At 39.9% G+C, this 24,924-nt stretch overlaps 1 protein-coding gene across 2 annotated transcripts; it reads left to right on the forward strand.

Annotated features, from left to right (window-relative positions):
• The first annotated feature begins 26 nt into the window (after nucleotides 1-26).
• Nucleotides 27-23,631, forward strand: rbm18 (RNA binding motif protein 18). Of its 2 annotated transcripts, XM_060908872.1 has the most exons (7): nucleotides 27-183; nucleotides 1,214-1,308; nucleotides 1,574-1,687; nucleotides 12,377-12,503; nucleotides 13,253-13,333; nucleotides 21,081-21,169; nucleotides 22,716-23,631. In XM_060908872.1, the coding sequence occupies exons 3-7, from the start codon at nucleotides 1,581-1,583 to the stop codon at nucleotides 22,879-22,881; spliced, it is 570 nt and encodes a 189-aa protein (XP_060764855.1). In that variant the 5' UTR covers nucleotides 27-183; nucleotides 1,214-1,308; nucleotides 1,574-1,580; the 3' UTR covers nucleotides 22,882-23,631. The 2 variants fall into 2 exon arrangements, with proteins under 2 accessions (XP_060764855.1, XP_060764854.1); XM_060908871.1 differs by lacking the exon at nucleotides 1,214-1,308.
• The last annotated feature ends 1,293 nt before the right edge of the window (nucleotides 23,632-24,924 follow it).

The raw sequence follows: 24,924 nt of genomic DNA on the forward strand, positions 1-24,924 counted from the left end.
TAAAAACGTCATCCGGTTGCGCCGTTTCTTGACGTCTTGCTAGTTCGAATTGTTAGCACAGAAGCTAAATAGCAGCTGCCAGAAAGAAAATTAGTGATATAGTTAACGTCATGGTGTGTTTTTAAATCATTTCTAATCATCGCGACTCTGTTTCTTGCTTTTATTGCGAGCTTTAGCAGTACGGTAAGTGAATAACGAATTATTTATAGAAAAACGCGACGCTAATTTAGCTAGCGTTAGCGAGCTAACTAGCTCAGTATGAGAAATAAACATCTTAGTGTAGTATAACATTATTTATCAGTTGTTTAAGTGTTTTATTAAGCTGTTTATCATCTGATATTAAGTAGCAGTTAGGTTGAAAGCACGAAATGTTCGCGATTCTAAGTAACTAGATTAGTTGTGTTCTAATATGTGTATGATTTGTATTGTTTTATATTAGAGGTTGTCATGGAAACGTTAGCAGCCGTTTACTAAACAATGAAGGATGGGAATGAGTGTAAAACGTGTGGAAATTGATTTATAATTCATTTATTCTAAACATTAGTGTACTTTATATTATAATATTAGGATAAGAACATTAATTAGTCCTGGGTTTTATTCTCATTACGAAATAAAAATCCAAACATTCCAGTATAAATCTTATTTCTAGAAGCTTCTGAGGTTATAATTGAGATAAAGAATGAATGAATGAATGAATGAATGAATGAGGAGAGGGAGGTTTATTTGGGGTTGTGGTGTACTGAATCGAACCACACCTCTACTGATCTGAACTAACGGATCTGATTCAGATCTCTGGAAAGAAGTGAGATTGGACCATGCTGGCTTTAGAGAAAAGACAGATCGGATATTTTCACTTTTTCTTGTCATATCCACCTAAAATATGTTTGAAACCAAATGATGGAAGGATCAGAAAACACTGTGGCTGCTGTGAACAGGTAAACAACGTGCATCTCAGAGTGCTGTTGGATTCTGGATCCGGATTGGTCAGGAGGTGTTGATTAGTTTTCTCTCGCAGCTTCTCTGAGAATAGTGCAGATTTATATCAATGTTATCGTTTCTATGGTGACAGCTCATTCGCAGGGACTTGTACAGCGCATGATCAGCAGAAAAAGATGTGAAGTTTTCTTAAAGTAATGAGATTTTTATTTGATGGAAGGAGTCTCCAGTATCGGTGCTTTGTAACAAAGGTAAAGCTGTAACTTTACGTTTACAGACATTCAAGACAGAGAAGTTTACATGGTGCAGTTCCTCATTTCTGAGAGAGAAAACGAGAGGCTGGTGAGGGATCGATCGTTTAAAGCTGCTCAAGTGAGTTCAGGAACTGACTGGTTTCCTGGATGCTCCCCAACTTTAAACGTAGCTATAAAGTACGATGCCAAAATTTACAAAATTGTAAAATGGTGTAAGAGGAATACAACTCTCCATGTTCTGCTGTTAATATAGGAAAATGGTCAACGTTGTCATGGCAACAGTAACAGCTTCATCATATCACCTCATGATTGATTATTTTACTATGACAGCACAGCACACGGTGTTTTATTCCTCATGTAACGTCCAACTCGTTTGTCTTTAGGAGTCCAATGCAGTCGGCTGTGGAGACGGTGGAGAACGCCTCCATCCTTTCGAGCAGCTCGTCGCAGGAAGGCCACCGCCTGTGGATCGGCAACATCGACCCCAAAATCACAGAGTGAGTACCTGAAGGCCAAGGAGCGGTCTCGACCTGTTTGGATGATGGATTAGCCGTGTGTGTGTGTAAGGTTGGAGAATGAGCAGATGACCACGGGGTGTGTGAGAAAAGAGCCGTGGAGACCTGCTTGTTTGCTTGGCCGTCATTTCCTACTCACCTGGCATGTTTACTCTGTCAACTGAGAGAGAGAGCGCGCAAGCACGAGCGCTGCTGGAAAATGTACAGCTCTCTCAGGCTGGTGTCTAGACAGGCGTTTCCTTCCCCCTCCGACTCCTCCATCTGCTGTTTCTCTTAACTAACCTGCTCGAGTGAACCCAGCCAGTTCGATGCCCACGGGCTGGTGTTCAGCGAAGATTAATTAGCTCACGTGCCGGCAGTGTTTGTTGTAGCAGGGTCCACTTCACTGTGAAAATCCAGCAGTGTGACGTCAGCGCTCGGCTAATGCACTCGTTTTTTGTTCCTTCCTTCAAGTTTCCAAATCTTGTAGCTCGTGTGTGTTTGCGTCAGGATGATGGGCCGAGCCTGAGAGAAGATACCGTACTAATCTTGTGAAAGGAAACCGGTCCACTAAAGACTTTAAAAAATAAAAACCCATCAAAAGTGTGTATGTATTCACTGATACACTGAGGAGTAATAAATGTGACGCTAAAATGGATTTCACATCTGGACAACAGGTTTAGTGATAAAATATTTGTGAATATTTTGCTGTAGCAGTGCAGATATTTGAGCAGAATCAGATGTTCTACATTAGAAGAAAAATAAAACTGAATTGAATATAAGATCAGTGGTATGTGTGTGAGATGGTGTAATATTGTGATAAATTGTGCCACAGTACGCTTTCTGCGTGATATTTCAAGTATTGTGATTTTTTTTTTTTTTTTAAATAATGAGGTTTTTTTTTCTTTTGGTAATTGTTACAAGCTTTAATTGTAAGGTGTGCTGGGAAGGAAAAAATCTTGAATTTTCTCCAGCTTTTTCCTTCGTAGAGTTATTTTGAAATATTTCTATAAAATAAAAATATTTTCATTTTTCTAGATGTTAAATAAAAGTATTATCAGACTTTTTTTTTTTTTTTTTCTTGTTTTAGAGAGATTGATTGATTGGTTTGATTTACTTTATTGATCCCAAGCTGGGAATTGTTTTGTTGCAGCAGCAAGTTATCAGACATGTGGGGAAAAAAAAGACACACTGTACAACATAAAATAGAATTTAAAAAAAGCCCCAAGAACAAGCGGAGTATACAGATAAAAATGTAACGGTGTGTGTTAATAATACCCCCTCGCCTTGTGTGAGTCACTGTAACACACATCTGATTAAAAACGTGGACCAAAATATGCTGATAAAATCCAGCCAGGGTTCCATAATGAATTAAATGTATTAATAATCTCTTTTGCCACACGATGTAGTCTGATCACAGCAAGCTCTGGTTGCTAAGCAACGCAGCAGACGAAGATGAGGGTTCTCCATGGACAGAACGATGGGTAAACTGTAGAGACGGAACCAGAAGGTGTTTTCTTTTCCAGAATCGAAACTTTGAGTTTCAGCTGATGGATTTTCTTTAAAAAGTAAAATGTTAATTGTTAAAAAACTTGATACGTTTTTTAAACACAAGATTACTTGGATTTATAAATAAAGTGTAAATATTATAATAATAATAATTTCTGTTCTAACAAAAGAAAGAACAGTCAAGTTTCTTGATATGAATGTAAACATTCCCAGTTCCCAAGATTGATTCCTTTTCTGGATCTGATGTCCAGGATGGGTTTTGTTTGATATCTGATCTGCTGTTTGGTGTCGGATGGATACCAGATTGCTGCTGTATTTATTTAATTGTAATGCATTAATGCACAGTTGGATTATTTTGATGTGTCAGGTGTGTGTGTGTGTGTGTTGAAGATTTTATGACCCTTAGTCTCGAGTGCAGCTCAGCCAATCAGAGTTGACGGAACATCTTTATAGATGTATAATTCCACTCTCACAGCGCTGGGGCAAGCAGCGGGTCGAAGTGGAGTTCTGTGCTTTAGGGACTGTGTGCGCACGTGTGTCGGAGCAACATTGCTGTGATATAGAAGGTCAAAGGTCAGGGCAGAGTGACGAGCCACACTGCTGAAAACACTTGCACTGAACGGCCTGTTCACGCACTTTCCACTTCAGTGCTCTCTCTCTCTCTCTCTCTGTGTTCTGTGCTCCATTGTATCTCCTGCGGTTCAGAGTGAGTAAAGTCTCCACCCTGAGTTCTGTTTGTATTTGACCCTGAAGCTGTGACCTCGCTGCCCTGAGGATTCAGTGGAGTCTGAGGAAATCCATCAGTTCCTTCAGTATCGTCTCTCCCACTCTGGCTCCAGGCTTCAGTCTCAAACCCTCACTGCTTGTGGCAGTCGTATTCATGAACAGCGCAGAAATAATAACCTGCATTGACCGGGTTGAAATGTCTAAAGTCGGATCCTATCACAGCACAAATATCTTTTTTATAAATATTATTCGCTCGTTAAACCATTTTCAGAAGCTTTGTGCTCGTACCGGCGCTCCTGTTCAGCTCACTGCCAGTGAAAGTGTTGATTCTTCCTCAGTCAGCAAGTAACTTGGTTTCAACTTTTGTCGTGATCTTTCAAACCTGCTGCGCTGGTCTTCTACAGAACCGGGCTGGTAACAGTCTCTCATGTGACAGTCAAAAAAAACACGATGCAAATTAACCTCCTAAGGCCCAAGCTGTTTTTTTACATGCATTTTTTATTTCTCTTTGCTATTTGGGCTTATTAGAACCTGATTAGAATAAAAACTAAGCATCATCTTTTGATAAGATGTACTTTTATAGAAAAAGTATGTCCACATATGTGGATTCTTGTTCCGAATTTCTAAAAAGTGCTGTCCACGCATGCGACCGCTAAGCCCTAGGAGGTGAATGATGATTCGAGTTGATGAAATAAATCGAAGAAAACGCATTTCTGATCGCAAATATGCAATAAGTGTTTTCACTAGAACTAGTTGAGTTGAGCTTTATTGCTGTTTTTGGGTTGTTGTCATGGTGATGAAATGATGTCGCCTCAAATCCCACAGCCATCATCTTCATCATCCAACTGCACTGAAGCAATTTCGGCCTTCAAATCCTGATCCTCGGAACAATTCTAGATTAATCAAATCCTCTAAACCAGACATGGGACGTGATCAGTGGGCGGTTCGATTAAAGTTACAAATCGTTTCAGTTATTGTGATCAGAGGCGTAACGGTGATGCGATTTGAACTGATGCTTTTGAGGAAGTTTATCTTTGAGTAGTGAGTGTATATTTTTCAACACAAGAATATAAACTTCATATCTTCACTCCACTGTGTAATGTTCTTTATATTATATGGACACATCCACAAAAAAAACTGCAAGTTAATCAAAAGAATTTTAATTTTGAACTGGTTTGCTATTTTGATAACGCGCATCTAGTCAGCAGGAAAATGCTGTGAGTGACCTCATCGGAGTGAAATATTGGGAATTATTATCCATACAGGACACTTTTCCCATGGAATAAAAATGTGTTCTTTTCCCTTCTAGCGGGTTTCATTCATTTGGTTTGATAGCATGCAATATTGTTAGCATATCGCTTATCCTACATGTATTATGTCACTCTACCCAATGGAGAATGAGCGTTGAATATGGTTTACGATATTGCACGGTTGTCACGACAACATGACGTCACACGTCAGAGACGTAAAACTTCTACGCTAGCAAGCGACTGTGACAATTTGTAAACAAACATGGCCACCAGGTTTGCTTCATTAAGTAGAGAATTTTGAAAGAGAAAGATGTGTTGAACACCCAAAAGGAATGTGTCTGAATAATAATGATGTCTGGGGTTTTTTTTTTTTTTTGTTCGTGGTTTATCAGATATATTCCATTCAGGTGCTTGTCTTCGACTCGTTCAGTATCATGCTCACTGAATGGAATATATCTGATAGACCACTCAACACCAGCCAATATTATTTAAATAGGTCGCTCAGATCCGTGATGGATTTCATATGAAAAATGTGAGTTTTTCAACACGAGAGGATAAACTTCATATCTCCAAGCAAACGTGTGATTTTCTTATTACAGTGTCTTGCAAAAGTATTCATCCCCCTTGATGTTTGTCCTTTTTGTTGCATTACAAGCTGAAATTAAAATGGATTTTTGGAGGGTTAGCACCATTTGATTTACACAACATGCTGACCACTTTAAAGGGGCACTTTTTTTTTTTTAATTGTGACACAAACAATAAGATGAAAAAACAGAAATATGGAGTGTGCATAAGTTCCCCCCCCCCCAAAAAAAAAGTCAATACTTTGTAGAGCCACCTTTTACTGCAATTACAGCTACAAGTCTCTTGGGGTGTGTCTCTATTAGCTTAGCACATCTAGCCACTGGGATTTTTGCCCATTCCTCAAGGCAAAACTGCTCCAACTCCTTCAAGTTAGATGGGTTGTGTTGGTGTACAGCAATCTTCAAGTTATGCCACAGACTCTCAATTGGATTGAGGTCTGGGCTTTGACTAGGCCATTCCAAGACACTTAAATGTTTCCCTTCAAACCACTCCAGTGTAGCTTTAGCAGTATGCTTCGGGTCATTGTCCTGGTAGATCATGAACCTGCAACCCAGTCTCAAACCTCTGGCTGACTCAAACAGGTTTTCCTCCAGAATTGTCCTGTATTTAGTGCCATCCATCTTTCCTTCAGTCCTGACCAGCTTTCCTGTCCCTGCAGATGAAAAACATCCCCACAGCATGATGCTGCCACCACCATGCTTCACTGTAGGAATGGTGTTCTCAGGGTGTTGGGTTTGCACCACACATGGCATTTCCCATGATGGCCAAAGAGATCAATTTTAGTCTCATTTGACCAGAGACTCTTTGTCCATGTGTTTGGGGAGTCTGCCACATGCTGTTGGGCAAACTCCAAACGTGAATTTTTTTTTTTTTAAATAAAAGCGAAGACTTTTTTTTTTTCTGGCCACTCTTCCATAAAGCCCCACTCTATGGAGTGTATGGCTTAAAGGTCATAGGCAAGGGTCGGAGGTGAAACATAGAATATCAACTATTGTCTAGAAGAATGTCCCAAAAAGCGAATTCGATCATCCTGGTGTCTAATTTGCACCTAAAATTGAATAAAACGGTTAAAATATACTGTTTTGCCCAATTTCCGGAAGTTTGTTTACATCTCACTGATGCGCACTTTCACCGCCAGGGGACCGTCGTCGTGATGTCATTTAAGCCAAACAGACCGGGAGCAGCTCTGTGTTTACCTGCGAACCGAGCACACGTGTACGGACTTTGGTCGTGAGAGGTTGCGTAAAATGTCTGAAAGCGATAGTAATTTGAAGTAGGAACTCTCCAAATTGAATATCAAGAGGTGAAACCATACATGTATGAACCTATGGCCGTTGCGAAGCAATCAGTGAATGTGGCTCACTGGTTTGACCGTGCGGCCTCGAAATCGGACAGCGACTTGACCAACTCTGATCGCGGCGACCCCAGACCTCAACAAGACTCGCGCCCAAACGATTTATCCTGGTAGTTATGATAAATTCCTACTTTTGTCGTAATACTAAATAAGAGCCCTTTTGAAGAATAATTAAACCGCCCTCCCTAGTGGATATAGGGAACGATTACTGGACAGCGCGCCGGTAGGCCACATTAGCCTGCCATCCGTGGCATTGTACTATTTATAGCCGACTCTAAGCGAGGAAATATCCCTTTGTCTCATTTCCACAACGATTGTACAGGATCCCTCAGGATTCTTGACTCGTCAATTGCAAGTAAAAGTAAAAATGTTTACTTCCAATCTTCTCCTTTTTGCTTGAGCGTTGCCGCTCCATTTCTTCTTTGACTGCTTGATTTTGTTTCACGCACACAATCCACTTTCTCCGCCTCTAATCCTCTTCCGGAAAAAGCCAACCCACTTGCTCCGCCTCTTCTCCTTTTTCGGAAAAAGCCAACCCTCTTGCTCCGCCTCTTCTTTTTTGGTAAAAGCTAACCCTCTCGCTCCGCCTCTTCTCCTTTTTCGGAAAAAGCCAACCCTCTCGCTCCGCTTCTTCTTTTTCGGGAAAAAGCCGACCCTCTCGCTCCGCCTCTTCTCTTCTCTTCTTTAACATAAAAGTTTCAAATGTGCATAAAATTAAAACCGTTGCCTGGAACTTTAAAGTGGTCCTATGGACAAACACTCCCATCTCCGCTGTGGATCTTTGCAGCTCCTTCAGTGTTCTCTTTGGTGTCTTTGTTGCATCTCTGATTAATGCCCTCCTTGCCTGGTCTGTGGGTTTTGGTGGGCGGGGCCTTCTCTTCTCAGGTTTGTCATGGTGTAATATTCTTTCCATTTTGCTATAATGGATTTAATGGAGCTCTGTGGGATATTCAAAGTTGGGGATATTTTTTATAACCCAACCCTGATCTATACTTCTCCACAACTTTGTCTCTGACCTGTTTGGAGGCTCCTTGGTTTTCATGTTGATTGCTGAGTAGTGTTGCAGAGTCAGGGTCCTTCCAGAACAGGGTGATTTATACAGACATCATGTGACAGATCATGTGACACTGATTACACACAGGTGGAGCTTAATCAACTAATTATGTGACTTACAGTGAATTGGTTGGAGCAGCTCTTATTTAGGGGTTTCATATGAAAGGGGATGAATAATTATGCACACTCCAGATTTCTGTTTTTTCATCTTAATTATTATTTATCACAATAAAAAAAAAAGTGCCCCTTTAAAGTGGTCGGCATGTTGTGTAAATCAAATGGTGCTAACCCCCCAAAATTCCATTTTAATTTCAGCTTGTAATGCAACAAAACAGGACAAACACCAAGGGGGATCAATACTTTTGCAAGACACTGTATATCGACACATTCACAAACAAAAAGTCCCCAAATTTATCAAAACAATCCATTGATTTCCTCACGAGTGACAGGCAGAGTTTTTTATGTCCCGGTTTTGGTTCTCCATGTCCCGGATGGAGCTCAGATGAAAAATACAAGTGGTGTATTTCCCAGTAAAACATGTGTGAGATATAAATTACACATAACTGTTGTAAATTTGGTCCTGATTCTGATCAGATGGAGTAGAAGCCAGAGGTGTCGACCCGAGCAGGTGGTTTGTGGTGTTTACACTCTGTAGTGTGCACTAATCCTCCTGCCATGTGCTCAGGTCCTCACAGCACACACGGGTGTTTCTGTATAATGCGCCTGTTGTTGAAGTGGAAAACACTGCCGTGTTGTTTTCTGATTTTTCCGTTTACATCTTCCTGCTTTTGGTGCTCAGATCCCCTGAAACCTCAGTGGGTGGAGAAAATTAAAAGCAGTGCTCTCCTTCCATTGGCTTCCACCAATCTCTCTCTCTCTCTCTCTCTCTCTCTCTCTCTCTCTCTCTCTCTGTGTGCTCTGGTTTGTGCTGAATCCAGACCCTGCTCCTTTTTCCTCCCCACTGCTCTGTTTATTGCCCCCTCGAGAGGTGCATTGTGGTCTGCTAAAAGCCGCGGGTCGTCCCCCGTGCATCACGCCTCGATCCCTTTCTCAATCAGGAAGATCTGGTGGCCAGGGTCGAGTGGGTGGAGTCTGGGAAAGTGCGAAACGCTCCTCGAGGTTAAAGCTCCTGGGAGAGGAGGGGAAGACATTAAGAAAGTGGCCAGGACCCCGATTCTGGCCTAGGATTAAAAATAACCCCTGAGCAGACCACAACAATAACGCAGACCCCCAGTCAGGACTGCGGCTCGGCCCTGAGACCCGCCGTTCCCAGACGGCTCCAATTGTTTACACAGAAATAACCAGGATACAACAAGCCACAACAAGTGGTGGGTGTTGATGTTGTGTTTGTAATAATTTAACACACACTCTTCACTTTTAAAAAGTGTTAAACTGTTTTTGTTTTGTTTTTTTTAAATATTTATATATATATATATATATAAGTGAAATGTTTACATGCTTGGATACATGACTGATTCATTACAGTGAAGGAAAAAGTTTAATTGATTTTGTACCTAATAATAATAATAATAATAATAATAATAACTGACTTGTTCCACATCCTTTGTTTTAATAGCACATGGAATTCTATCTGTTTCCCTTAAACTGATTTTATCATCAGCAAACATGCAACATTTTTATTTTGTCATATAAATTGTATTTTGTTTTACTGTGACATGAAATCTCATCTCATCTCATTATCTGTAGCCGCTTTATCCTGTTCTACAGGGTCGCAGGCGAGCTGGATCCTATCCCAGCTGACTACGGGCGAAAGGCGGGGTACACCCTGGACAAGTCGCCAGGTCATCACAGGGCTGACACATAGACACAGACAACCATTCACACTCACATTCACACCTACGCTCAATTTAGAGTCACCAGTTAACCTAACCTGCATGTCTTTGGACTGTGGGGGAAACCGGAGCACCCGGAGGAAACCCACGCGGACACGGGGAGAACATGCAAACTCCACACAGAAAGGCCCTCGCCGGCCCCGGGGCTCGAACCCGGACCTTCTTGCTGTGAGGCGACAGCGCTAACCACTACACCACCGTGCCGCCCTGTGACATGAAATGTATGTCTTAAATAATACGGTTCTTCAGTTCGTCCTTCTGAGGAACTCCAGAGCAAAGTGTTTACTGATCAGTGAAGGCTCCAAGTGGAACTTTTTTCAGTTATCCACTTGAAGAACCTTTTTATTTCTAACAGTGTTTGTATGAACTGTGAAACTATATAACAGTTTTTCCACGAGATCAAGTCGTACGATGAGATTGAGTGGAATAACTTTTTTTTTTTTTGTATCCACATTCACTGGATTTTGAAAAACGGAGCATTTTTGTTATTTTTTGCAAATTCAATAAATTAAAAACTTTATGCAAAACATCCGACAAAATAATTTCTGCTTAGAATGCAAACAAACCAGCGAAATGACAGGAGCAATTTGGGAAAAATGCGAGAAGAATAATTATTCTCAGGAAAAAAAAAATGCGTTCTTGCCATCAAATACTTTTATTCCATATTTTGTTGTGGGTTTTTTTTTGTTTGTTTGTTTGTTTGTTTGTTTTTTGTTCTCAGGTAGAGTTTTTATTTCGTCCTCAGTTGGTTTAGCAACACACTCCGCCATTTTGTTTATCTCTATTCATGGTATATGAGCTGATATCCTAGTAGTAGAGTAGCCAATCGGAGCACACGATTGTTCATATCCAGTGAATGCGGATAGAATAAATACTCGTTATTTTCTTCCTGATATCTGAAACCTATAAAAAAGGTTCTTTGTCGTCTCCTAAGAGGGTTCTGAAAAGGGATTCTGACAGGGAACCGATAGGGTTCTACATGGAACCATTAAGAATAAGAAAGCTCCAGAAATAAATAGGAAGCGATGGATAAAATTTAAGTTTATTTTTGTCTTTCACAGATCAAATATAATGAAAGTGGAACAAATGTGGAGAATTTTTTTTTTTGGGATGGGATTTGTATTTATTTATTTATTTAGTTAGTTAGTTAAATTTTTCCAGAGTGATTGTACTTTAATGTTATTGGGTATTGTTTGGCCGAGTCACAGCGCTTCAGCATCAGAGTTCCCGATCGCCGCGGAGTGCAGTCCAGATGTACGAAGGTGAAATCCGCTGCGGCTGTTGTTCTGTTCTTTCTTGGCAGTGTGTGAGGAAAGTCACACATCCTCGGGTGGTGTACAGCTCACAGCTCGGGCATGGAGAAGTCATTCCTGGTGTTAATGGCTTTAAGGATTGTTGAAGTGACTCTAATCTATTGCCCTCGTTCATGACAGAAACGGGCCCCAGGGGCGGGACCTTGATGTTTTTTCTGTTCCCTGATTGGCTGTCGGTGTTCTTGGGGTTTGGATCTGCTCACAGTCGTAGCTGTTTTGCTCTGAATTGAGCTCTGGAGGGAATTCAGACTTCCTCTGTTTGATGTTTTCATTGTCCTCTCGCTGTATCCTCTGTATTGTGTGAATAAAAGATTTACGGCAGCTAAAAAGGTGTAAAGTGACCTGTCATTCGAATCAAGCCCATCTGTGGGGGAGCATGATGTCATCACATGGGGTTTATCGCTCTTTTCACATGCAAGCACTCACAAATGCGTAAACAGAGCCATTCACGGGGTTAACAAACACTCGTTCGGTGGTGTGGAATCCTGGATTGTGATTGGTGTTGATTAATTTTCTATAACCGCAGCTCTGAAAGCAGTGCAGGTGGTGAAATTTTCTTGAAGGAGGAATGTGTTCAGATTTATTTAACGTTTATGGAAGGAGTCTCCAGTGACCACGCGTTAATTTTGTGCTTTCTTGGGAACATGAAAAGATGCGTGTTTTGTCTTATTAACTCCAAAAGAGGAAAAAGAGGCTGGTGAGGGAACGAACAGTTATAGCTGCTGTAACATGTCAGAACAAGAACTACCTGTTCCATGACATTCCATTAAATGTGAAGATAAACAGATTTTTTTTTTTTAAAGTATGACATGTCATCCATTAATAGGTAAAAACTGTAATTGTTGGCATGTTGCTGTTGTAGAAGAGGAATAAAACACTTCAGGATGTGCTGTTAAAGGAAAACGATCAATGTCAGGATGGTATCAGTAACTCCATTCCATCTCACACCACCATGTTGTTATTGATGATTTTACTCTAACATGGAATGGTTTTTATTCCAGGCCTTGTTTGTGGATTTCATGGTGAAATTGTCATTTTTAAAAATACAGGTATCACCTGGTGAAGCTCCTGGAGAAATTTGGAAAAGTGAAGCAGTTTGATTTCCTGTTCCACAAATCCGGACCGCTGGAGGGTCAGCCGAGAGGATACTGCTTCGTCAACTTCCACACCAAAGAGGTTCCTCTTACTCAACTAATCCAGATGTTTAGTGTAAACCTGTAGGATTAATTATTCTATCTGCATTCACTGGATATGAGCAATCGCGCACTCTGATTGGCTACTCTACTACTAGGCTATCAGCTCATATACTGTGAGTAGAGAAAAACAAAACTGTGGAGCGTGTTGCTGAACCAACCGAGGACGAAATAAAAACTCTACTTGAAAACAAAACCACAAAAATACAAAACAAAGCAACAAAATATGGAATAAAAGTATTTGATGGTAAGAACGTATCTTTATTTTTTTATTTTTCAAGAATTATTATTATCGCGTTTTTCACAAATTGCTCCTGTCATTTTACCGGTTTGTTTACATTCTAAGTGGAAATGATTTTGTCGGACATTTTGTATGAAGTTTTTATTTATTGAATTTGCAAAAAATAAAAATGCTCTGTTTCTCAAAATCCAGTCAATATGAATAGAATAACAGTTATTCCACTCAATCTCGTCGTACGTGGATTATAGACAACTCGGTGCTACGCGCCTCGTCGGCTATCAGCTCATGTACGACTCGATTTCGGGGAATAACTGTTAAATATAAGAGCTGTAACACTTCTAAAGGATCAGGTTCACTAACTGAGTGCAGAATGTGCATATGATGTGTTGGATTATTGTTTGATTATTGGTTGAAGGATTTAGGAATGCTTTCAGTACTTTACGGAATGCTGTGATTTTCGCTTTGTAACCGCAATCTTTCCGTCTGCTCAGGAGGCTGAACGGGCCATCCAGTGTCTCAATGGAAAACTGGCACTGTCCAAGAAGCTGGTGGTGCGTTGGGCCCACGCACAGGTAAAGGTGAGTCCAAACCCATTAGTGGACCATCTGATAACTGGATTGGATCTCGGGGGGGGGGGAAACAAATTCGATCTGATCCTGTAGCCCGAAATATCAGAATTGCAAAAAAAAGTGAATAAATATAAAGCAGGTTAAAACGGGTCACTCGGGACCAACAGGAGCCACATGGATTAATATCAACAAAAACCAAGGCTGGGAGTTACTCAGATCATCCAAGTGGAAATATTTCACATGTCTGGAAATTGGAACTTTTTTATTTGAGCTTTATTTCGATTTACAGTAAGTTTTTGTTTGAGAACCGAGTTTTAAAGAGAAGCTCTTCATTTTAATTTTAAACGAGGAGATTTTTTTAAACAAAACAATCGAGCTGGTGTCGATATCGACTCGCGCTCGAGGTTCATGACGTGTGGAGTGAAGCCACGTGGTAGAACAGAAGCGGGTCAGAAAGCCGTGTTGGAATTTTCCGGTTGGCGCTCAGTGAGACGGACGCAGTGTGGAGGATGGCTGAAGGACTCGTCCAGAGAAGCTGGGCTGGAACAATAGGCAGCTGCCTCTGAGAGAGAGGAAATCCTGTATGGTCGAGAACGACACCCCCCTCCTTCACCCCATCCCTTTCTGTCCCGGTCGCTCCCTGTCAAAGGGGAACGGGACACCAGGCCGGGGTCAAGGCCCTCTGAGTGGAGCTGTTGACGACGACGACAACAACAACCAGGAGCTGATTCTGATCTGATCTGATGGGACGTGATCTGATCTAAGCTGAGCTGCCTCCACTCCTGACTGCTGCAAACTGCACGTTCAGGTGTCCTCACATCCTCGCTGTTGCGTTTCTGTCTGCCTTTTAAACACCAGGCAAAGAAGGACTGCTCAGGATCAGACCTCAGTGCATTGGATTTATTTTAAATAATCCACTGATGGTCTGATTTCTAGCTCGGGTTGCACCTTTATTAGGAAATGAAAGCGTGAAGACATTTGTCTTCTGTTCAGTAACAACCTTTTGAATGATGTTTTGCTGAAACACAGACATCATTTTAATGCTGAAGTTGCTGATTTAACCGATGGACGTTTTGTTATGATGCGAATGCACAGAGCGGCGTCGGGCATCACTTTAGATCAGACTATAAATGACGTGCCTGGACTTGGATGTCATTTTAGGATGAATATAAACAGGTTCTTTGGAATCTGCCATCACACATGGTTTATTATTTCAGACTGACAAAAATCTGTCATGTAGCCAGTGGGATTATGGGCAGCCATCTTGGAAAGCCTATCGCTCCTTTGTTGTTGTTGTTGTTGTTGTTGTTTTTTAAATAAATGCAGTGTTGAATGTGTATTTCAGACTTTCCAAATGTCTGATTTAGAAAACAAACAAATGCCCCTTCAGCTTGGAATTCCTATTTCAGGAATTTTGAAAGGTCTTTAATCCCAAGTTGACATCGCGTGACGTCATGCCTAAATGGCCACTCGCACCGGTAACAGGAAATAAAATAAGATTTTACTACTTTAAATGAGTTTATCAACCCATTTGGTGGGTAATTATGATGTTATATACAGTAGAGCCCTGCACTCCCGCGGGAGTCCCGCGGGACCCGACACAAAGCAGTGCGGCGCGGGACAAATTTTGAAAGCTCATTGCGGGCGGGAGGGGGAGTGCACAATGCGGGAGCGGACGGGAGAGGTGATAAGCTGCAGTCCCGCTAACTAAAAGCATGTTTAAAATAAAATTTATAAATTATTAATTTATGTCTATCATATATAATTTGTGCTGGATATTTTATTTGGCATTAATAACATTTTAAGATGCCTAAATTTGTGGATGTGGTCTAATCTCGCGTACGTTTCCGATTCCTTTCCGCTCTTCCGTGTTTGAGATCTCCGATCATGGCAGAAGAGCAGAGCTCCTCTAGTGAAGCTCACAGTGCTTCAGAAGTAAGTGCTGCTTTAAAAAGAGGTACATTTACCGTTAAAAAGTCAAGAGTCCTGAAATCAGACATTTGGAAGTCGTTCTCACTCGTGTATGACGCAGAGGGAAATCAGCTGCCCTTTGCTTGTTGTGATAAGTGCCAAAAGGTTCTGACATACAACGGCCATAAATCAGGTACATCAGGCCTGAATCGCCATGTATGTACTGTCTTAAAAGGACAACAATTCCCCAAGCCAATGACAAGAACTTTCGTGAGAAATAACGCGAACGTCTGCATCATGCGGGATTTGCGGGCGGGAGCGGGACAAAATATGGCAGGCGCGGGCAGGAGCGGGACTGAAAATTATAATTCTTTGCGGGCGGGAGCGGGACTGAAAATTCTGTCCCGCGCAGACCTCTAATATACAGTTCACTATTTTGCGAAAGTAAATACACCAGAAACTTGTGATCGCTAATCTTATGTAGCTACCAAGGCACGTGCTTTCATGGAAGCGTCTATTTTGTCACCAAAACGTTACACGCTTCCCACTTCTGAGGATAATAAGGGGATTGGTGGTGTTATGCCCAAAAGCCACACCCCCTAGAGTCTGAAACTGGAACTGACCCAGAGATCTGGAAGTAATGCAGATGATGATGATGGAGGATAAATTCAGTCATAAAGATTTTTGGCTTCTGCTACTTGTTAGCTTTGTAGCTCCAGAAACGAACTCTGCAAACATGCGAGAGCAAATAAATCGGTGCTGTTCAGTGGAACAGGAACCTCTTGTATAGTTTATTTTCCAGCCGTTCCTTTAAAGTGTGCTTCTGACTCTCTAAAGTTCAGCCCGAATGTTCTCATCGGGTGGGGTGTTTGTGTGGGTTTTTTTTTTTTTTTTGAGCTGAAATCACCTCGTTAGACATCCATGTTAGATGTGATGTTACAGGAAAATGTACAGCACCATATTGAAGCCATCAGAGATGCGCCGTTTAGTTTGGGTAATGATTTACACATGGGACGGGCATGGGGCTCTTCGGCAGTCTCATCGCTTTCTCGAGTAGCTGCAGGAGACCAGCTCCTTCTTCGTAAAGAGCTCTAAAGGACATTTCCCTAAAGCTGAACTGAAGAATCTCATTGCTATTTCTATTGTTTTTCATGAATCCGAGTCCTCATTAATCATAAACGTCTCGGAGTCATGTTTATTTAGTGGCTCAGTGAGTCCCGGGATGATGCTTTCACACAGAATGACTTGTTTGATTCATTTGTGTGGTTGTATAAATCAGTGATGATTTAATGCTGAAGGAACTCTTCAGATTTAAAGCATTTCTACGACTTTAATTCGATTAAACACACAAGAACTGATGACTGCACATAAATGCGCAAAATTATTCACAATTGAGTAGATTTTACTTTCAGCTTCAATTTACGTTGTTTTTTTTTTCTAGTGATGTGCCTAACATCAATCAGACAAACCTGTCAATCTACTGTTGCCATGACAACCAACATCTATTCAACATTAGCACATCAGCTAACTAACTTCAACTTAGCGTGCAGGTTCTGCTGATAAACTCCTCCTCTAATCTCAGATGCAATTGATCCAAAGCTGCTGTGACATCACAAGTGACACTAAACTGTGGCCCCGCCCCTGAATCAGATTAAGATGGAAAAAAAGTTAATTTAACAAGAACGTGTCACACGTTTTACTTAAATTGTCCAGTTGGAACCGAGGTGTTAATGATTTTGAACCATGTTGAATTTGTAATGCAGTGTGAAATTTCCTCTTTATGTGTAACGTTCTGGTTAATTTGACTTCCTGTGCTTGTTCTCCGCAGGTTTTCTCATCACTGATTGGAGTAAGGAATGAGCACACGGAGCAGGAGCAGTCATGGCGTCTCTCCTCTTTTGTCCTGTGGATTTAGCCGCGCGGGGTTTTTTTTTTTTTTTTTTTTTCTTCTCCAGTCTTTCAGTAAAGTTGTGTGAAAAATGTTTTCGGTCAAACTGAATATTTAGAAAAGGTTTGCAAGTTTTCTTCACACTCGAGCGCCAGTCAGCTGGAAATTTATTAAGCATGTTCATAATATGGTTGTTTAAAAATTTAGCCACGCCTACAAAACTCCATAAAAGGCTGAAAATGGAGAGTGAGTAGTGACGGAGTGCATGTGAAAGTGTAGTTTGTTAAACCTTCCAATAATGCAGCTCAGCCACTGCAGCACATCAACTACTGTAGACACACTAACTCTTCCTTTTATAGGGTGCTAATACTTTTGTTCTCATTGAACAGCTAGCCTTATTTATCTTAAATGGATTTGTTTTTGTTCAAGTCTTAATATAAAAAGGCTGAGCTTCAGAAACATGTAGGGGTGGTTCTCCACTATAGTTGCAAATTGGGAAATGGACCTTGAGCAAACTGATAAGTTCATAAGGCAGAATTCTGGTAGCCAATTTTGGAGTTTTATCAAAGTATCTTCTTGTTGCTCGATATGGCAAAATTCAAGGTCAAAGGTCAAGGTCATTTCAAGGTCAAGGTTGCCCTTGTCTCTGTCAGTACACCAACAGGTCTCTGAAATGCCTAATAAATCCATAATCTCTGACCAAAATCAAAATGTAATTGACCCCAATTACAAATCTGGGCCTTATTATAAATAATTCTATTTGAAAATGTATATTTATCACAATAGAACAATAAATATATGTATTAAAAGGGTGCAGCGTTTGTGTACTGACAGCATGTTTGTGTACTGACGTTCAAAAATAAGACAACGAAGTTGATTATTTGAGCAGAACAGTAATAGATTTAATTTTTGAACCTCAAAAATGGCAACAACATTAACCATGTGTTAACAAAATTAGGAACAAAACATAAAAGAACCTAAGGCAACATTTCATGACACCAATTATAAAGTAGCCTAATTAACATTTCCTCACTTTTCTAACTTTGCCCGTGCTTTTGACATTTTAGTCAATCCAAACAATGTCCAAATTCATGACTACTACAGGCGCTGGATAAATGTCCCAATCACTACACCACATCTGGGTGATTTTTTTTTTTTTTTTTTTTTTACTAGTTGGGTCCATGTACAGTGGTGCTTGAAAGTTTGTGAACCCTTTAGAATTTTCTATATTTCTGCATAAATATGACCTGAAACATCATCAGATTTTCACACAAGTCCTAAGAGTAGATAAAGAGAACCCAGTTAAACAAATGAGACAAAAATATTATACTTGGTCATTTATTTATTGAGGAAAATGATCCAATATTACATATCTGTGAGTGGCAAAAGTATGTGACCCTTTGCTTTCAGTATCTGGTGTGACCCCCTTGTGCAGCAATAACTGCAACTAAACGTTTGCGGTAACTGTTGATCAGTCCTGCACACCGGCTTGGAGGAATTTTAGCCCGTTCCTCCGTACAGAACAGCTTCAACTCTGGGATGTTGGTGGGTTTCCTCACATGAACTGCTCGCTTCAGGTCCTTCTACAACATTTCCATTGGATTAAGGTCAGGACTTTGACTTGGTCATTCCAAAACATTCACTTTATTCTTCTTTAACCATTCTTTGGTAGAACGACTTGTGTGCTTAGAGTCATTGTCTTGCTGCATGACCCACCTTCTCTTGAGATTCAGTTCATGGACAGATGTCCTGACATATTTTCCTTTAGAATTCACTGGTATAATTCAGAATTCATCGTTCCATCAATGATGGCAAGCCGTCCTGGCCCAGATGCAGCAAAACAGGCCCAAACCATGATACTACCACCATCATGTTTCACAGATGGGATAAGGTTCTTATGCTGGAGTGCAGTGTTTTCCTTTCTCCAAACATAATGCTTCTCATTTAGACCAAAAATTTCTATTTTGGTCTCATCCATCCACAAAACATTTTTCCAATAGCCTTCTGACTTGTCCTCGTGATCTTTAGCAAACTGCAGACAAGCAGCAATGTTCTTTTTGGAGAGCAGTGGCTTTCTCCTTGCAACCCTGCCATGCACACCATTGTTGTTCAGTGTTCTCCTGATGGTGGACTCATGAACATTAACATTAGCCAATGTGAGAGAGGCCTTCAGTTGCTTAGAAGTTACCCTGGGGTCCTTTGTGACCTCGCCGACTATTACACGCCTTGCTCTTGGAGTGATCTTTGTTGGTCGACCACTCCTGGGGAGGGTAACAATGGTCTTGAATTTCCTCCATTTGTACACAATCTGTCTGACTGTGGATTGGTGGAGTCCAAACTCTTTAGAGATGGTTTTGTAACCTTTTCCAGCCTGATGAGTATCAACAACACTTTTTCTGAGGTCCTCAGAAATCTCCTTTGTTCATGCCATGATACACTTCCACAAACATGTGTTGTGAAGATCAGACTTTGATAGATCCCTGTTCTTTAAATAAAACAGGGTGCCCACTCACACCTGATTGTCATCCCATTGATTTTGAAAACACCGGATTCTAATTTCACCTTCAAATTAACTGCTAATCCTCGAGGTTCACATACTTTTGCCACTCACAGATGTGTAATATTGGATCATTTTCTTCAATAAAGAAATGACCAAGTATAATATTTTTGTCTCATTTGTTTAACTGGGTTCTCTTTATCTACTTTTAGGACTTGGGTGAAAATCTGATGATGTTTTAGGTCATATTTATGCAGAAATATAGAAAATTCTAAAGGGTTCACAAACTTTCAAGCACCACTGTAGATGTAGGAATCATCATGTGCCTAGAGTTCTTGGAATTTCTGGCGACGGGGACCCTCTCAGAAATTGACTAGGCCTAATCAGAAAACCTTTAAAGATATCCTGGTAGGATACATGTACTAGGTATAGGCCTATATACTAGTAGGTTGACAAAAGGGATCGAGAGACATCAAACTGTCATCCTATCAAATTGGTCAATACACTAACACAATAATAAGTACACAAACAGACCCCGGTGTGAGTGTATGGACTGTTAGTGTATGGACAAATAGTTCATCATCTGGTCACCAGGGTGCAGATGTGTATATGATGCCTGTGCATTGTAGTCTAGTTGAAAGGTCTTCTAACTCACATTCATGGCACAAACATGTTTTCATGACAAAGCTGGGCCTACATCATTCTAGAAGTGTTAGTGTATTGACTGCTATTATAAATTCTGTTAAAAATTGCCATACAAACCTGAACAATGCTGGAAAACTACCACAATATGAAATTCAGTGTTTCCCTCCCTTGAACTTGTGGGATTCCCATAATGCACTGCAGTCATCTCATTAGAATAGTTCTGTCCATTTTCCCCAGGTGTCTCTAGTTAGTACTGTTAGTGTACTGACTTAATTACTTGGGACACCAAAAATCAATTTCTTGGCGGGAAAATTTAGAATTTCTGACTAGTATTGGAAATATTTTCAAAATGTGCTTTTCTTCATACTGCATGGACAATACTGATCATATTTAAATGGGTGACACAAAATAACACCAATAAATATTTTTCAGCAAGGATTTATTTTCCTTCTGGGATGTATGAGACATGCAATTTGGACCCCCTTGGGTACTTCCAGTGAAAAAATTCTACCAACACTATTCTATTTGAGTGGATAAAATTTAATATCAATTAATTTTTATAATCAATAGGAAGGCATATGAACACAGACACCCTGATTTTATTTAAAGGCCTGGTCTCAGAATACTTGTTAAGTGAGGTGACACCAATTTGCAACTATAGTGGAGAACCACCCGTAGGATACACTCCGGTAACTAAAACTTCCACGGATTCGTATTGTGATGTGCTGCACTCGTCTGTGTCTGTCTGTGTGTCTGTGTGTGTCTCTCTCTCTCTCTCTCATTAGGATCTTTGTGTGTGTGTGTTTCAGAGATTTGAGCCCTACAGAGGGGATAAGAACCTGCCTGCCAGCTTGGAGCCATCATGCAGTGAGGCAGAAGAGCAGCCCACCTCTCTGAGGTTGGTGAAATTGTGTTAGATTTTTCCCTCCTCTCTCTCTCTCTCTCTCTCTCTCTCTCTGTGATGGAGGTGTGCATGTGTTTTTTTTTTTTTTTTTTTTTTTGTTTATGTTCTCTCCTGAAGCTCGACTCTCAGCACTTCACCAAAAAAACTTTACAGCAGAGTGGAGACACTGCGGTGTTTCGAACTCCGGCATTATCCCTGTATTACTGACCACCGTTATTTACTCGTGTGTGTGAGAGAGAGAGAGTGCGTGCACGCATTATAAACCATTGAAGATGAAAAATGTTTGGTTGCTTGAGGGGTAAATAATTTGGTGTGTGTGTGTTTTCTCCTCGATTCAGTAAATCTGTTCAGTTTTCTGTTTGCTACAGAAACAATACACACAGTCCGATAGAATCTGGAAATAAATGTTAACTATTTACTTAAATCATTTTAATTTTTGCATTTTAAATCCTTATTTATTTTCTAATGAAGTGTAAAAAAAAAAAAAGTGTTTCAGAGATGTTTTTGTTGGGCACCTTTCTAAGGAAATGAATGAAATTAATAAATCTAGATTTAAAAAAAAGTATTTTACATTTCTTTTTTCCTTTCCTTTTGAGTTTTTCTGACCCCCAAGATTGCTTTAGAAAGTAATAGAACACCAAGTCACACAGACAAACAAACAAACAAAAAATATCGAAATGAGCATTGAGAAACGGGTCAGATTGATTTTTGTTTGCTTGTTTTTGTTTTAGCATCTTTCTAACACCCTAAGTTGCATTTCAGTGTGTTCAACACAGTAATAAATAACAAACAAAATAGATAAATACCCATTTTACAAAAGTAAGTAAATTTAATTTTTCTTTGTTTTGAGCTTTTTTTTTTTTAACCTTTGGAAAGTATGTAACACAAACAAGCAAATAAATCCATATCAGTAAATAACAGTGAAGGATTTTAGTCTCTCTCTTTATTTTTTCTTCATCTCCTTTCTAACGTCCAGTTTATCTTACAATCTGTGCAATACAATAGCAATAAATAATTAAATACTTTTGGAATTTGTAACTGTGAGTAAATGTTTATTTGTGTGTTATTCCTTGTGAGAGTTTGTAAAGTGATTCTGGGTATAAAGTCTTCAGACAGAAAACAAATCACATTTGGCATTTATGTTTTTAGTGAACTGTTTGTTTTCCTTTTCGAGCAACGGAGGTCACTTTTTGGAAAATATGAAATACAAAGAAAAAAATTTAAAAACTTTTGCTGCAATTAATATTTAATTATAAAGTAATTAATAATTGCGGTATTTATGTTCATGAACATGAATCGCACAACCTTCCTTCCTGCTTCAAGTGTGTGTGGGGGGGAGTTTAGATGCTTGTGTTAAGTGAAAAAGAATGTGTGATTTAAAAAAAAAAAAGCATTTTTGTTTGTTTATTTATTGTTCATTCAGTCACAATCTTGAACCCCTTCCGTTGGTGTGAGCTCTGAGCTGATCCCATGTGGGCTGCAGTGGTGTGTTAACTCCAAGTGTGTGTGTGTGTGTGTGTGTGTGTGTGTGTGTGAAAAGTGTGAGTGCGAAGATTAAAGCAATCGAGGCGAAGCTGCAGATGATGGAGGAGAACGTGGATGAGGAATACTCAGGACCATCTCCGTACCTCTACAACAAACCTCCTGAGAAGAAGGACAAGAGATCGCAGCCCTACAACAAACAGTTCCGCAGGTTCAGGAGATGACCCGCTGTCCGTCTCCTCGCGCGCGCACACCACACACACACACACACACACACACACACTTCCACAACTGTCGTGCCAGCAGCAGAAAGACATTTGTGTGTCACACTTCTCTCTTTCACTCTTTTATTTTTAAATAAATAGTTTAAAGTTTTGTACATTTTTGTAGCTTGTCAGTTCTCCACACTTCCTTTCTTCCCCTCGAACTGAAACACTGATGTGTGTGAGATGTCTTCTACCCTCCATCGTGCTCCTGTGTGTGTTCTGCTGCTGGTGTTTTGTGTTTTAGATCACAGACTGATCTTTATTCTCATTCTGGAAGTACAGACTCGGCCTCGGTTCCACTGTTCACTGCTTCCCAGCCTTCCTCAGAGACGGTTGGTCATGTGATCTACACAGTGACGATGTGACATTCAGATCGCTTTTTTTTTTTTTTTTAAATCCATTCTACCAGTAAATCCCACGAGTCCGTAAAGTGATGTTGAGCTGTAGCTGTGCTTTCACTCTTTATGAATATCCGGATAAACTCCTCAGTAATTATGTTTACGTTTTCACCCTGAAATAGAAAAAAAACTGATCACCTTTTCGCTTCCAGGGCGGGGACGTGAGCAGAAATCTGACAAGAGGTCTAATTCCCATCAGCTGAAAGATATCATCTGTAGAGTGTGTGTCGTTTATTATTTAAAAATGTTTAGATAGTGATTCAGTTCAAATTTTGCTCTGAAATAAAAATGATCACTGCTTTTAATGAAATGGTGCCTGGGATTTATTTTTTTATTAATTTTTTTTTAACTCATTGTATTTAAACATCCCTTTTGATAGGATGTGATGTGGATCTTTGTTCATTTGTGTGTATTACATCATAAGAATTAATTTTTTATTAATGCAAATTCAGGACATAATATAATGACCATGCTTTTATTGGATGAGGGGTGTGTTCAGGGCCTGGTCCAAATTTGCATATTCAAATGATCTCACTTTTTGGTGTTGGTGTTTAAATAATGCCCTTATAGAGATGTGTAGAGAGACAGGGCCACACCCCGGAGCCCGCGAGTCACTAAAATAACTTAGATTATTTTATTCACTTTAATGTGTTTTTATGGCACCAGTGTAAGTTTTTTTCTCGTGAGATATAAATACAGTGGCCATTTTGTGCCTGATGATATCTGCAGCTGTAATAATGAGTCCTCTCAGGTGTGTGTGCGAGAGAGAGAGAGAGAGATTCCCTCAGGGTTCGGAACATGTTCTAGTTGGTTCCTCACGTGCATTTTTCTGAGTTTGATATTTAATACAAGTGAAATTATGAATATTATGATTTAGATTCTGGACATTACACACAGAAACATGATTATAGAGGAGGTGAGGAGATGAAGAAGGATTTAGGGAATGAAAAGGAAAAGAAATTGTGCTGCAGGAGTCACTTCGGCTTCAGGCTGTCGTTTATTCATCTGTCTCTTATTTCTACACGCGCGCACAACTTCCGGTCTGGAATGCCTATATTATCGTGTGTGTGTTTTGGGTATTTGCTAAAAATCCATCCCCCCCCAGTGTTTGATGAAAAAGTGTCATGGTCAGAATTAGAAATCTGACCTTTTTCTTTCTCCGTTGAGCTGAAAATGAGGGAAATAGATTTTAGTGATAATTTTAGAATCATGAAAATTTATTGCAAAAAAACTAAATTATAATTTTGCACTGTATGTGTGACATTTTGTAATATTTTTAAATAAGTAGAGTAAATTAAAGAGAGCCCATTTACTCCAAATGTAGTGATATACTTATTATAACAGATTTTATATATATATATAATATTTTGTGTAAATGTACATTACTACAGATAAATTTGGCCTTTAAGCTTCTGCATTGTTGTTAGAAATGAAACTTATGGCCGATCAGTAGCAGTGTAAAAATATATTAAATAATTATTCAGCTTAAAAAAAAAAACCTCTGTGAAGTTATTGTCGGATTTCCGAGTGGAACCAAAATCCTTTCTTATATTTCATTTTACACGTAAATTAACTTTATTTTCGTGTGTAAAAGTAATCTTGG

The sequence above is a fragment of the Neoarius graeffei genome, chromosome 25 (genome assembly GCF_027579695.1).
Source record: "Neoarius graeffei isolate fNeoGra1 chromosome 25, fNeoGra1.pri, whole genome shotgun sequence".
In the NCBI taxonomy this organism is placed as follows: Eukaryota; Metazoa; Chordata; class Actinopteri; order Siluriformes; family Ariidae; genus Neoarius; species Neoarius graeffei.